The sequence below is a fragment of the Zootoca vivipara genome, chromosome 5 (assembly GCF_965207765.1).
Source record: "Zootoca vivipara chromosome 5, rZooViv2.hap1.1, whole genome shotgun sequence".
Classification (NCBI taxonomy): domain Eukaryota; kingdom Metazoa; phylum Chordata; class Lepidosauria; order Squamata; family Lacertidae; genus Zootoca; species Zootoca vivipara.
In genome coordinates this window covers 61,957,591-61,971,690 of record NC_142588.1, presented here as the reverse complement: position 1 = coordinate 61,971,690, position 14,100 = coordinate 61,957,591, and the positions used below count along the sequence as shown (strand labels likewise).

At 45.3% G+C, this 14,100-nt stretch overlaps 1 protein-coding gene across 1 annotated transcript; it reads right to left on the bottom strand.

Annotated features, from left to right (window-relative positions):
- Positions 1-1,714: 1,714 nt before the first annotated feature.
- Positions 1,715-13,890, bottom strand: TM4SF19 (transmembrane 4 L six family member 19). Its single transcript, XM_088670774.1, has 6 exons — positions 13,772-13,890; positions 9,375-9,566; positions 7,933-8,013; positions 6,679-6,863; positions 4,716-4,905; positions 1,715-3,288 (listed from the first exon to the last, which is right to left on the bottom strand). The coding sequence occupies exons 2-5, from the start codon at positions 9,549-9,551 to the stop codon at positions 4,716-4,718; spliced, it is 633 nt and encodes a 210-aa protein (XP_088526900.1). The 5' UTR covers positions 9,552-9,566; positions 13,772-13,890; the 3' UTR covers positions 1,715-3,288.
- Between the last annotated feature and the right edge of the window lie 210 nt (positions 13,891-14,100).

The following is a 14,100-nucleotide window of genomic DNA, read 5'->3' as shown; positions in this document are numbered from 1 at the left end:
TCATTAGAATATCTTTCTTCTGGTTGAAGGAATAATACAAAACCCCTACAAGTAGGAAAGCATAATGCAAAAGCCCATGGGATTCTTTCCAAAAGAATTATCTCAGATATCCATTCAAACTCCAGTTCCTATGCTATCACCACTACTTTGCTTTCAAACAATGAAACACACAAAGTAGAGAAAGCGACCTATGCACTTAGACCAGCCTTCTGTATTGGCTTTTTGGAGGGGGGCGGGAGCAGGGGGGGGCAGGGAGTGGGAAATCCCCTATGTGCCAAATGGATGCTGATATCAGCTAAAGGGATTTCATTCAGGACAGTGGTATTAGCTGTATACCCCCTGCCCGGCACCAGCACCTTATGCATAAAAAAACCAACCCTGCACATTAGATGCAAAGACACATAAATGTCACATCTACTTTAGCCCTGTAGTAAGAGAGTGAAGGGACCCAGGTGGCACTGTGGGTTAAACCACTGAGCCTAGGGATCAGAAGGTCGGCGGTTTGGATCCCTGTGACGGCGTGAGCTCCCGTTGCTTGGTCCCAGCTCCTGCCAACCTAGCAGTTCGAAAGCACGTCAAAGTGCAAGTAGACAAATAGGAACCGCTATAGCGGGAAGGTAAACGGCGTTTCCATGTGCTGCTCTGGTTTGTCAGAAGCGGCTTTGTCATGCTGGCCACATGACCTGGAAGCTATACGCCGGCTCCCTCGGCCAATAATGCGAGATGAGCGTGCAACCCCAGAGTCGGTCACGACTGGACCTAATGGTCAGGGGTCCCTCTACCTTTACCTTTAAGAGAGTGAAACCTGTCAATTTTCTTAAAGCTCTTCCTGAGCAATCAGGACCTGACTAGCTTGGGCCTGCCACCTGCTGGCCAATGCTTGACCATTGTGTCTAGAAGAAATTTCTTCCCTGGGACAATAAAAAGGATGGGTTTCCAAGTCAGGCTCTAGAGAGCTCCTCCAGATTGCTGCTTTATTGCAGGTGTATTCTGCAACAAACTCTTAACAATAGTGCATTAGTGGTGGATGTTTTTTCTGCTTTAGTTTGTTGTGGAATGAGTGCTTCCCCAAAGCTTCCAGGTTATTGCTGCCTGGGAGGGGCTATAGCACAACCGAAGCAGAACAAAAATAAACCAGAACATTTGTGGTATAAAAAGTTACAGCATTTCAGCAGGAAGTTACAGGATATGCACTGAATGGAATTACTACCCCAAAGCGTTTTCAGGTACAAAAAAACAGGATTGCATGTGACTGCCTGATAGCATAATGAACACAAATAAAAAGGATGTCTGGAGAGGACCTTTGACCCAATATTAGGGCATTAGTGGCGGATTTCTTCTGCCTTTGGGGGAGGAGCTGTTACCAATTACCCATTCATGATGTCTCAAAAACCTGTTTACAATATTAAGCCATCATCTGAAAACTCCCTTTGTTTTTGAGGTGAGGTGAGGCAATAGTGTTACAGTACAGTCAATTCAGGTGTGTAAGGATTGTGTCACAACTGAAGTGAAAAATAAACACTTGAGGGAAGTGGAGGACAATGGGGAAATTATGGAGAATGCAACCATCCAGAATGAATGCTATCTGACTTCTCAGAAATAAAAAGAGTGGGTGAATGGTATCAGAAATGAAGAAAAGTGGCACCACGGTGACATCTGGTAGCCTTGAAATCTATTATAATAAGTATCTTTGGCTGAAATCACTTTTAAAATGTATAGAAAAATAGGTATCTTTATTTATTTTCACACAAGTTTTTAGCAGCTTCAATCAACAAGGCCACCTATCATGATGGCAATTAACACAAAACAAGGTCTGAACATAACACACCAAGGCAATTGTTTTCTGACAAGTTTTGAATGTTGTGGAAGAAGAAATACAGGTCATCCCACTCAAAATATACCCCCTTCTCTCTCGAAAATAATAAGTCTCCTGAACCTACTCTTGTAACAGAAGGTAGGGTTGCCATATTACCAAAGATGAAAATCGGGGCAAAGTTGCTGAGCTTATTTTTGGGGAAACACGGACATATGGCAGTCCTACAGAAGGTATACAAAACACAGACCTGGAAACACAGCTCTCCTGCCCTACCCTTCCCAATTAATCTTCAGCAGCATAATCAGGAAAATACTGTATTGCAATTCATTAAAAATGAGCTGTTCGTACAGATGTACATTTGTTTCCCTTAATTTTCAACTAATTAAACACCAGTCTTAATATGAGTATTTAAAAGTATTGAATGGATTTTTGGGTTGTGCGGCTTGTCAGCTCTACACATTCCCTTCATCCAGGGGTGAGGAACTTGTGACCTTTCAGATGCTGCTGGCCTCCAACTTTCATCAGCCCCAGGCAGTCCAGCCAACGGTCCTGGATGTTATCTAGGAACTTCTGGAAGTCCATAGGTTCCCCTTCCTGGAGGGTGGAAATGTGTGCGGTTTGGTGAAGAGAATTCAGGAAGGCAGTTTCCATTTCTGGAGCCCTGCAGGCCCTCAGGGGCCTCTCCTGTGAGCAAAACAGATTAGAACTGTCTCCTTGATGTTGCTCTGTCTTGTTCCTAGACCATCCTTGCCTTTGCTTGAGAAAATGTACACGTTTCTAGCATTTGACTAGCTCTAAACTTTAAAGTCTGACTAAAGCAGCACTGATCCCTTTCTTAGACCAATGTATTAGGTGGCTCTTAGTGGTGCCTCTTTCCACCTGCCAACCAATCCACAACATAGACCTGTGAACTGATGATGCCAAGAACTCAAAAATATGTTGCTCATCAGGTTTGGCCTTCTCAATTGAAGGGCCTGTGGCAAAGGAGGCAGAAAGTAGAGCCCCAAAGCCAAAAGACCTGATACAAACTGAAACTTTGTGCAAAAAATCTCTATATTCATGCCTCCTGTGTAGCCATTCCCCCCCCCCCTCCCAGAACAACCCAACATGCTTTCTGCCTTGATTTCCTGCCGGCAGGAGTGTTTGAATTTTAGATATAACATGAACATGTGTTCATTCAGCATAGGAAAGGAGACTTGGGTAGACGTTAAGGAAGTATAAATAATTAAATAAATAACACAACAACATTACTGAGATCAATAAACGCAGGTCGTCATTCTAGATCTGTGACATTGTAAGCATTTCCTTAGTGACAGCAGTTCCAGTCTACACCTCCTGACAGTAGCTGACAATGATGCCCATGGAAGACAATGATATTCCTTGCACTGAAAGGTGGGCGATGGCTCATTACCGTCTGGCAAGCAGCATCTTGAGGCTTCAGGAGCAACAGAGGAATCAGAAATACGCAGAGGCTGCAGCAACAAAGGTTGATGATTGTGGATACAGGTTAATGCACATATCTTTGTAATCTCACATACAGAGATTAAGTAAACAATGTCTGTCATCTTGATCCTAAAGATCTGATGTTTCAAACAATAAAAATGTGTGGGCCAAAGTATCTGAGTATGCTGGTCTGGGTGTTTCACAGAAATCTTCATCAGAGTTTGACTCAGTTTTCTCTTAATTATATATATACTCCCAAGCCTATTTAAATTGGTTCAATAAAATACATAGTGCAAGGGTGATTAATCTGGAGTCCTCTAAATGTTGCAGGACTACAACTCTCATCATTCCTGACCATTGGCCATGCTTGCTGGCATTGATGGGAGTTGAAGTCCATTACCTCTGAAGGGTCACAAGTTCACCTCTCCTGCTATAATGTAATTGCAAAAATGAGGGAAACAAACTGAAATGTTATTATTTTCAAAACTGCTCCAGGGCATGTTGTTTTCAGCTGTGAGCTGCCAGAGCTAGAACTAGGAACCAGTGCATTTTGCTTGGGGCTGGGTAAAGATCTGTGTAACTTTGGGACTCCATGTTCTAAAATATTAGGAGCAGACGTTTTATTATTCTGTCCCAGAATCCTAGATTTCTTTCATGTCACCTGCCTGCCGTCTTCTTCTCATTCCATCTTGGGATGTAATCTTTATGGCTACAACTTTAAGACTTCTTTTGTTGTTATTTTTTTGTCCCGGCCCTCCTCCCCCGCCCTTCTCACTACTTTGTGTAACATCCTGCCTGTTTAAGAGGTCTGGAGAAATCAAAAGCTTGCTCACTATTTTGTGATATTTTGATTGGCTCTAGCAAAAATATTACTGAATTGTGGGTTTTAGCATTCATCTTATGGGCCCACACAACTTCCTTTCCCCTCTTCTACTATTGCTGACTCTCCCTACTTACTCCCCAACTGCGCGCGTGCACACACACACAGCACCTTTCCAAGCATCCACAAAGCTATTTGGTCTCTACCTACTGCTGAAACCACCACCACAACCCTGCTCTATTCCTTTTAATATTTCTAGACTAGTATACAAAACAGACTGGCCGCAGCTGCTGCAATAAGAGCCCGGTGATCTGTATCTTTGTTGCATGTCTGACTTTTATTGCTGTCTTTTTGGTAATGTGGTAATATGGAAGCTTTCCCTATTGGTCAGCCAGCATTCATATTATGTTATTCCCCTTCCCACTATCACAAAGGTAACTACTCTGACCAACCGCTACCCTTCTTATTAGGTATCTGCGTTGACAAGGGTAGAAGAAATGTTAGCAACCATCATTTGCTTCTAACTTCCCCTGTTGGTGTGTGGATGCAGGCAGAGGGACCATTCACAGCCAACAACAACAACAACAACAACAACAACAACAACAAAGTCACAAAATTTTAGTGAATTCCTGTTACCTATTTCTTTTCACATAAGCCACAGAAACATCCAAAAAAGCCATTGATGATCTGGAGAACAGCAAGGACCATTTCCACTGTGCTGATGATTAAGAGAGCCGAGAAGAAATAGACATTCCAGCTCACAATATTATGTGGCTCGATGCACACTTTGTTCCAAAGGGGAGGATCATACAAATAATTTTGAGTCCTTAAAGGAACAGATTTTGAATGAGAAAGTTGCAAGTGAAGAGACATTATAAATGAAGGATAAGGGAAAGCTGTTCAATCAGGAGATGTTATTTTTTGTACATTTTAAAATAATAATAATTTATTACTCATACCCTATTCCTCTGACTGGGTTGCCCCAGCCACTCTGGGAGGCTTCCAACAGAATATTAGAAAAAGATAAGGTAAAGATTTCTGGATTTACTGGGTTACTGAGTATGCTATCCTGTGCACCATTTTTCCTTGAATGGTTTTACACTTACAATATAATATTAAATCTTGTCTTCGCTGGTTGCATTGTCTCAAGATCCATGTGGTTGCCCTTCCAACATCATCATTGTAGAACAGGCATCCCCAAACTGCGGCCCTCCAGATGTTTTGGCCTACAACTCCCATGATCCCTAGCTAACAGGACCAGTGGTCGGGGAAGATGGGAATTGTAGTCCAAAACATCTGGAGGGCCGAAGTTTGGGGATGCCTGTTGTAGAAGTTAGTAACAGTAATAGTAATTTACCTGGACAGAAGATCTCTCTGCCTTAGGATTCCTTGCACTTGCAAGTGCCGCTGCTTTGTTGACATCCCAGTTCTACTGACCTTCCACTACGATAGAGTTCCTCAACAGTGATCCATGCATGCTAAGACTCCTTCACTTTCCCCCTCCCAGCAACATTTATCCCTACATATTCTTTGGTGCTTCTTGTGATTGCCAGTGCCCCCAGTCCAGTTTCTCTCTGTGTGTTTTGATGCACAGGACAGGTAATATTTCCCTGGGAAATAGCTCAAGCTAGCCTCACAATTTAATTCAGCAATGCAAATACGGTCTCCTGAACTACATGAGCCACGTCTAATGGGAGAGTCAGTAACAGAGAACTTGTTTGGAAACAATGACACCGTCTATATCAGGCATCCCCAAACTTCGGCCCTCCAGATGTTTTGGCCTACAACTCCCATGATCCCTAGCTAAGAGGACCAGTGGTCAGGGATGATGGGAATTGTAGTCCAAAACATCTGGAGGGCCGAAGTTTGGGGATGCCTGGTCTATATAATTGTTCTGTCTTCAGGAACAACAATATACAGAAAGCCGTATGCCCTTTCAGACATCCTTTTTATTGTGCATTCACGATTATTTGTGCCCATGATGGGATTGGGACAGTTATATGTGATCCCACTTTCAATACTGTTTGTTCCTGCAAAAGCTTCAGGGCAAACATACTGTAGCTTCGTGCTTAAATTCTGCAACTTTTCATACCACAACTGTTCCAGGGATGGTGGCAGTCTTGCTTTTGTTACACTATAGCAGGCACCCCCAAACTTCGGCCCTCCAGATGTTTTGGACTACAATTCCCATCTTCCCCAACCACTGGTCCTGTTAGCTAGGGATCATGGGAGTTGTAGGCCAAAACATCTGGAGGGCCGTAGTTTGGGGGTGCCTGCACTATAGCATAAGAGGGGGGCACTGGACAGCAATACTGCAGTATCACTCAGGAAGCATTGCAGAAGAACTAATAAAGTGGAATGATGTTTGGGCAGTGCACCATCCATTCAGTCCTATACCGCATCAATTGGATGCTGCAGAATAGACCTGGCAAAAACCCCATCTCTCAAGTCATTGCTTGTGGCTCATTTTTTTGGCCATGACTCTGAACTCAATGGAGAACGGGTCTCAGTTTTCACCACTAAGCAAAAACAGCTCTCGGCGCAGGTTAATAGGCATTGCTCTTCCATAAAATGACCCATGACCTCCAGGTTTCTTTACCTGATGTTCGAGGACTGACTGTGTGTTTGAAGGAATGGATAATCCCACTGAGTCATCTGCGTCCCATTGTGGGTGGTGCAGCTATAAAAGCAGAGAGGTCCCTCTGTCAAGCCCACACCAGACAAAACAAAGCAAGCAGCTGATCCCAGCAAGGCCAGTCCTGATAATACAATGGAGAGAAACATCTGTGGGCAAAAGAGGCATAGAAATTAAGGGCACTTCCAGATGACCTGATAACAGAGCATTGATCCTGACTTGTTTGCAAGGAGATGAGATGATGGCGGCTATTTAATGAGCGCTTACTCCGTTTTGTGTTCCAGTGCAGTTTCCTGTCACTTTCCTTATCATGAAAAGTTTGATGTTTTGAGGAAGTGGGATTATTGCTTAAGACCTCCCAGTCATTGATAATTGTGCAAGCTGAATTTGCTGGTACATTGACTGAATCCCACCCAAAGGTATTGACAGTCAGGAAGTGGCCTAATTCCAGTTATGCAAGACCCCTTTAACTACACTACTGAACCTCAATAACTTCTGACTGCTACACTACAGGCACCAGGGTTTTTTCCCCTGCTCCAGCAACAGGCTGCAAGACTCCTGGATGGGGGAATGCACCCTCCAAGTTTGGATTAGGGTGGGGCGTGCCAAGGTCCTTGACCTTGACTAGTGACTATGGAGTCAGGTTGAAAAGTGTAGAGTCTGGTCCATTAGGACAAATGGGGCACTGCACCATTCACCTCTTTCATCCAGCCCCATCTGCCTGCCTTCATGTTGACAACCACAACCAATCTAGGGCTGGCACTGCTTGTCAACTTCCTTCTCCTTGGTCTTAAGTCATATCAGGACCATACCCTCAAAGCACTGCAATATTCCTTTAACAGTCTCCCAAACAGTGCTTTTTTAAAAATAAAAAAAATGTTCATTTTCCTACTCATTTTGAAATACTGCCTCTCAATGATTCACAAAATGTTTAGGGGTATGCATACCCCTGTGTCCCCGCCTTCCAGAAAAAAAGCACTGTTCCCAGATAATCCTTGTAGTCTGCTAAGGGCACTGAGAGTCATTAGGAGACCCCCATTCCCCTAACTGAGCCACAGTTTTCAGAGGCATTGATTGTGAAACCACTCTGAGAACTATGAAAATGCTGAACTGTGTACAGTATCAAACTGGACCTTTGTCAAGAATCTGACTGTTAAGCCCTGCCATGAACGTCGGGGGCCTTTCAGCAGAGGAACAAATGAGCTACCACCCTCATACCTTTTGGCAAGTTCCGCAAGTGCATGGGGCGTTCTTTCCCCTGAATCCAATAACTGTGATCTGAACTGCGGCTGGGAAGACCTGTGGAAGAGAGAAGTGATTCAGAATGAACACCCTTCTCTGCTAAGCAGGGGGAATCAATTTGATTTTGTTTGAATCTTAATGAGAAACTACCTCATTTGCACTTCTTGAGCCAATACACAAAGTGAAACTTATTGGGATGGGATTCAGTTAACAAATTTCGCTAGCTCTGGGTAGCCCAGCAGCAGCACGGCCACAGGTAGAGTCCTGTAGTTGCGATCTTCAGCCTGGGAATCTGTGTGTTTGCTCATTCATACTAAGCCAAGCAAAGCAGGTTAGAGGGGCTTGCGGGAACCCTGGAATGTAGCTCGCTGCAGAACATAGCAGATACACACACAGAGACACGCATATATATAACATGTGCAGCAGATCACTAGAAGAAACAAGCCAACCAGAGACTGCAAATCAAATGAAACCACACTCATAGCAGCTTCTCTCTCTCTCTCTCTCTCTCTCTCTCTCTCTCTCTCTCTCTCTCTCTCTCTCTCTCTCTCTCTCTTTCACATGCAAAGCAAACATGGAGTAGCATGTCACACAGAAGACGCATGCACAGCACCCTTTCAATGCACATGCCAGGCACCCCCAAACTGCGGCCCTCCAGATGTTTTGGCCTACAACTCCCATGATCCCTAGCTAACAGGACCAGTGGTCGGGGAAGATGGGAACTGTAGTCCAAAACATCTGGAGGGCCGAAGTTTGGGGATGCCTGGGTTAAACATTATAGCTCAGCCATCCTTTTTGATAATTTTCAGAAATCTGGGGAAGAATCCAATTAACTTGTCCTACCAACAAAAGGATGTATGGCTGTGGAACATCTCTCCCTCTCCACAATGTGTGCCCTGTGTCCTCCAAATCTGCTCCAGAGGGTTGGTGGAACCCCTAGAACAGATTTAGGGGTCCCATGGGGATAAGGGGGAGAGGGATGCTCCATTACACAAGTGTACATCATTGCACTGGTGGTAGCACTACATTGGATACAACCCTGGTCAATTTATACAATATAAAAGATAATGCATGCCAAACTGTCTTTGGATTGGACAAATTGTCCTGAGCGTATCATGAATGGGATTTCCAGGCTTTGTACTGAGATTCCCTCTATTTCCGATGTTCAGGTGTAAGCGCCATTGCTTTTGGAGTCAAAACAGCACCCACCATGCACAAAAGGGAGGTATCAGTAGACTTGAGGAAAATCCTTAATTTGCAAAACTAAGTACCGGTATATCCTTGCTCTGGGTGTACCCTGCCCACCTCCAATGACAAAACCTTGTTTGGTTATTTAAAAAACAACAGCAACAGAAGACAAAAAGAGCAGGCCTTACAGTTTCCTACGCAGGTTCTTGACAGGAAAAATATCCACTTACCAATAAGCCTCCTCCCCACACTCCTGGCATCAGCATAGCTTTCTTTGTGATGTGGCCCATCCGTAGATAACGCCATTCCCAACTGGGAAAGAGCAAGAGAAGGTTGGCAAGAATGGAAAGCAGGCCCAGGGTCAAGAGGCATGGCCCCAGGATCCTAGCACACGTCCCCACGCACATTGTCAGCAGAGATCCCTGCAAAGATGAAGAGAAGAGTCAAGGGCTGTGTGAGCATTTCTGTTTTCTCTGGCTTTAGTGCACTTTGTTTGAGTACATGTGATCCACAATCCACATGTGTCCTGTAGTTTCTTGAGAAATATTGCTGATCAGTGTGTTTCCCCTCAAACCAGTGAAGGACACTGTTGAAATAAATGTCATTGCCCAGGCCCGGCTTGCCCATTGACTCTAGTGGCGCAATGCACCACGGCGCCTGGGCGATCAGGGGGCGCTGAGGGGTGCTGAGGGGCGCCCCAGCAAGCGGGGCAGCTTTGCGGCGGCCTCCCTTTTCCCTCCACCAGCCGTGCCACGAGAGCAGGGAGGGAAGCGAGCGGAACAGGGGCACTAGGACCCTGTTCCGCTCTGCAGCGCCAGGGTAATCCCTCACCCCGGCGCTGCGTTTCATTGGTAGAGGTGACGCCACATGGCAGCACCTCTACCAATGAAACGCAGTGCCCTGTTGGCGGGAAGGAACCCGGCGTGGCCCGGCCTGCCCAGGGACCCTGCTCCGGCGGCATCGGACAGGCAGGCGGCCTCCGGCACAGCGCGCCCCTGCTGTGAGGTGCGGGGGCCGCCGTGAGGCTCCCGCCGCCCAGCACGCCAGGTAAGAGTTTTTCCCTTTTTTTATGAGCGGGGGGCACCCGAGGGTTCCCTGCACCAGGGCGCCCGATGACCTTAAGACGGCCCTGTCATTGCCAGTTTGCACATGGAGTGTGGTATGCCATCTTGTCCTTTGCCAGACTGCCCCAGCCCCAATGGTCTGCACTGGCTGTTAAAGGGCCAGGTACAGATTAGCCAGAGACACAAGACTTACAGAATATTGATAACTGCACACTGAAAACTTGTTAAAAGCAGACCAAGAATGTGTCCATAAGGTATTTTGCCATGCCACCCACCCCTCGTCAACAGGGCAGAGGGAGGGAGAGTTAAATGGGATGGTTTGCAAATTTCCTAATGTGAAAGCAGCATTTCCTCTACTTGCAGGGGTTTAAGTGACATTGCTTAAGCAGTCAAAAATGGCACTGCCCTTGCACAAGAGGGAGGTTTGCAGATGTCTAAAAATACCTTTAAGAGCCTATGCGTGGGGTAGGGGTGGAGACTCTTCAAAACAGCTCAATGAGCAGAGTATACTGAGTGGTCATGGCATTGAATGCTAACTGGTAGTTGGGGAGATAGGGCAGGGGGATGGAATGGAGTGGAGTATCCTCAGCAAGAACATTTCACACCACAATGTTTTCTAGCAGGCCCCACCCATTTATTTTAAGGCTAGATGTGCTTTGGACAGCCAGGCTGATGACAACAAGGTGCACACAGTGTCTCTGCAATGTTAGTTGCCTACCCAAGAGACCCTGAGCCTCTCCTGACTGTCTTTTCCATTACCTGGGCATGCAGCAACATGTCGTTGACACAAGAATGGCACATTTTAAATGGATTTATACTGGACCATCTAGTCATCACTCTACTTTATCGGTTGTTCGGTGATGTTTCCCCAGTGCTTCTGCAGCTCAGTTGGTTAGAGCATGGTGCTGATAACACCAAGGTCCCAGGTTTGATCCCTGTACGGAGCAGCCGCATATTCCTGGGGTTTGGATTAGATGGTGTCCAACTCTACAGTTCTATGATTCTCTGATAATTGCATCCAAACTTTAACTTTGCTCATTCCATCGTCCATGCTCCTGCTATCCCTGCTTCCCTTCCCCGCAGCAGCAAGTCAAACTGCAATGCCAGGCCACCCAACTTCCATTTGCACACATTTTTTATGTTTGGGTTGTGACTGGTGTGTTAAACCATGCTTGTTTGGGGGGGGGGCGTGGGGAGGCGGGACCACAGGAATGCCAGCATATGTCATCTATAAACAGTATGTGGGAGAGACACAAGAGTGCAAGCTTCTCTCCCCACACCTTTTCATGTTATTTGTGCTACAATGCCATGCAACCATATCACAACATATCATTTTTACACTGCTAAGGTTTTTATGCTCAGGCTGCGATTCCTGTGCTATACCATAGCTCCTTCCAACACCCCGACAGGAACGCTGCTATACAGCATTGACGGAAAGTTTGTGAGAGTGGGTGCCTCATAAAGAAATGCATTTAATTTGGAACATTGCCAGGGCAAAGGTAAAGGTAAAGGGACCCCTGACCATTAGGTCCAGTCGTGACTGACTCTGGGGTTGTGACGCTCATCTCGCGTTATTGGCCGAGGCGTATAGCTTCCAGGTCATGTGGCTAGCATGACTAAGCCGCTTCTGGCGAACCAGAGCAGCACACGGAAACATTGTTTACCTTCCCGCTGTAGCGGTTCCTATTTATCTACTTGCACTTTGATGTGCTTTTGAACTGCTAGGTTGTCAGGAGCTGGGACCAAGCAACGGGAGCTCACCCCATCACGGGGATTTGAACCGCCGACCTTCTGATCGGCAAGCCCTAGGCTCTGTGGTTTAACCCACAGCGCCACTCGCGTACCCTAGTGCTATAGCACAACAAAGGCAAAATAATAGTAACTATCAGAACATCTGAGGTACAAAAAAACCATAGGATTTCACACAGCAATTGTTAATGAAGCAGCATGGCCATCCTCAAACTTTTACAGGCACAAATAGCATTGGATGCAGGAGTGCATATAACCACCCTGGTACCTGCAAGTCAAGAGCACAAATAATCATGAATGCACAATAGAAAGGACACCCAGAGCCCCCCCTTCCCCATTCCTTGTTGTTATTCTCTCCCCCAGGTGGATGGTTTTCATTGCCTTGTCCTATTTTCCCAATACACAGCTTCTCCTTAGGTCACAAAATTGGTAGCTGAGTCTGAGTCTGTTTGGGAAAAGATGCTCCCCTACCCAAATCCCATATAACTGCTGTCTCTTTAGGCAAGAACTCCAAAAACCTATGGAAATTCCACAAAGCATGATATCCTGTACAAAACACCCCTTACCACACCCATGTAATTCAACATGGCCCTTTCCCTCTGGAGACTTATGGCTATATGGTTTTTTAAAAAAACACATATCGGTATTCCTTACTCCCAAAGAAATTCCAGAAGGATGTATACAACTTAGTGAATTCATACAGTTACAGTCGGAGATTATACAGGACTCTCACATACCCACACATGCCAGCACCTGGTGAAGAAGACCTCTTTATTTCAGCTGGCATTTCAAGTAAACACCCCCCCCCCGCCCCAACATACATACCAAGTTTATAGTTAATTTTATCTAGTTATACTTGTTTATTTCATAAAATTTATAAACCGCTTGATTGCAAGAAACCTCAATGCGGTTTACAAAAAGATTAGAGAAAAAGATAATTTTGTCTCCGTTCTGTTGCCTTCTTGCACACTAGTTAGAGACTATGGGTTGCCATTTGTCCTCTTTATTCTGGACAGGTCCTCATTTCATGAAAGTCATAATAGCGATCCATAGTTAAAAGCAGAAGTCAGCAAATGTGTTCTCTTTTTTGCTCCCTAAAATACGGCAACTCTAAAAGTTGTATATACAGTGGTACCTCGGGTTACAAACGCTTCAGGTTACAGACTCCGCTAACCCAGAAATAGTACCTCGGGTTAAGAACTTTATCTCAGGGTGAGAACAGAAATTGTACTCCGGCGGCAGCAGCATGAGGCCCCATTAGCTAAAGTGGTACCTCAGGTTAAGAACAGTTTCAGGTTGAGAACAGACCTCCGGAACGAATTAAGCTCTTAACCAGAGGTCCCACTGTAAATGGTTGGAATGAAATAATAATAACCATCACCACCACCATCATCTAACAATACCTGTACTGTGCTTCCATCTGGATAGCCACATACTATTGTAAATGGGTCACTGAGATATCACAAAAGGGTAGAAGACATCAGAATTTTTTGTTTTTTAATAACTGGATTTCCCCTAGAAATGGTAAGCCTTGATTAAATGGAGGCAGGGAGGAGGGAATATGGGTTGCCATTTGATGATGACAACATTGTGCGGGCACTGCAGAAACATGAATGCATGAGGAGTACTGATACAGTACAGCCAAGAAGAAGCAACACCTGTTTCAGTTTATAGTCTAGAAATGTCCTGAATCCATCTCAGCTGGGAAATGAAAAGTGAATTCCAGTTTCAGGTTCCTTGGCTCTTTGCCACCCCAGCAAACCCACAATCAGCTTGTCCTCACAGAATTAATTCTTCCCAGGTCTTTCACTTACCTTTGAGAAACAGATAGCACTGATGCAGATCCAAGGAACTGGTGGTATCAAGCTTGCGCTCAGCTCCAAAGGTTGGTGCCGTTGTTGCAATAATCCACACAAGAGAAATTTCTCTGGAAAAGGCAGCAACGGCTGGCAACTATTTATAATCTTCTGGCGACTGAAACCTGGGCAGGCCCCAAGTTATTTTCTCCCTAGATGGTCAGACCTGGATCTAACTAGTTTATTTAAATCACACCAGTCACATGACCCATCTTCCCATGATGGGCAAGTCCAACAGCTCCGTACCATTCTAAAGGAAAAAATTGCCCATAGAGGGAAATGACAAA

Bases quoted from the DNA above. Each gene is read 5' to 3' on its own strand.
- TM4SF19 (XM_088670774.1), bottom strand. From the start codon at position 9,551: ATGTGCGTGGGGACGTGTGCTAGGATCCTGGGGCCATGCCTCTTGACC. The intron at 6,864-7,932 runs GTATGAGGGTGG...TTTTGCCCACAG, and splicing joins CTTGCGGAACTTGCCAAAAG to ATGTTTCTCTCCATTGTATT. The intron at 4,906-6,678 runs GTAAAGAAACCT...TGTTCCTTTAAG, and splicing joins AGTCAGTCCTCGAACATCAG to GACTCAAAATTATTTGTATG.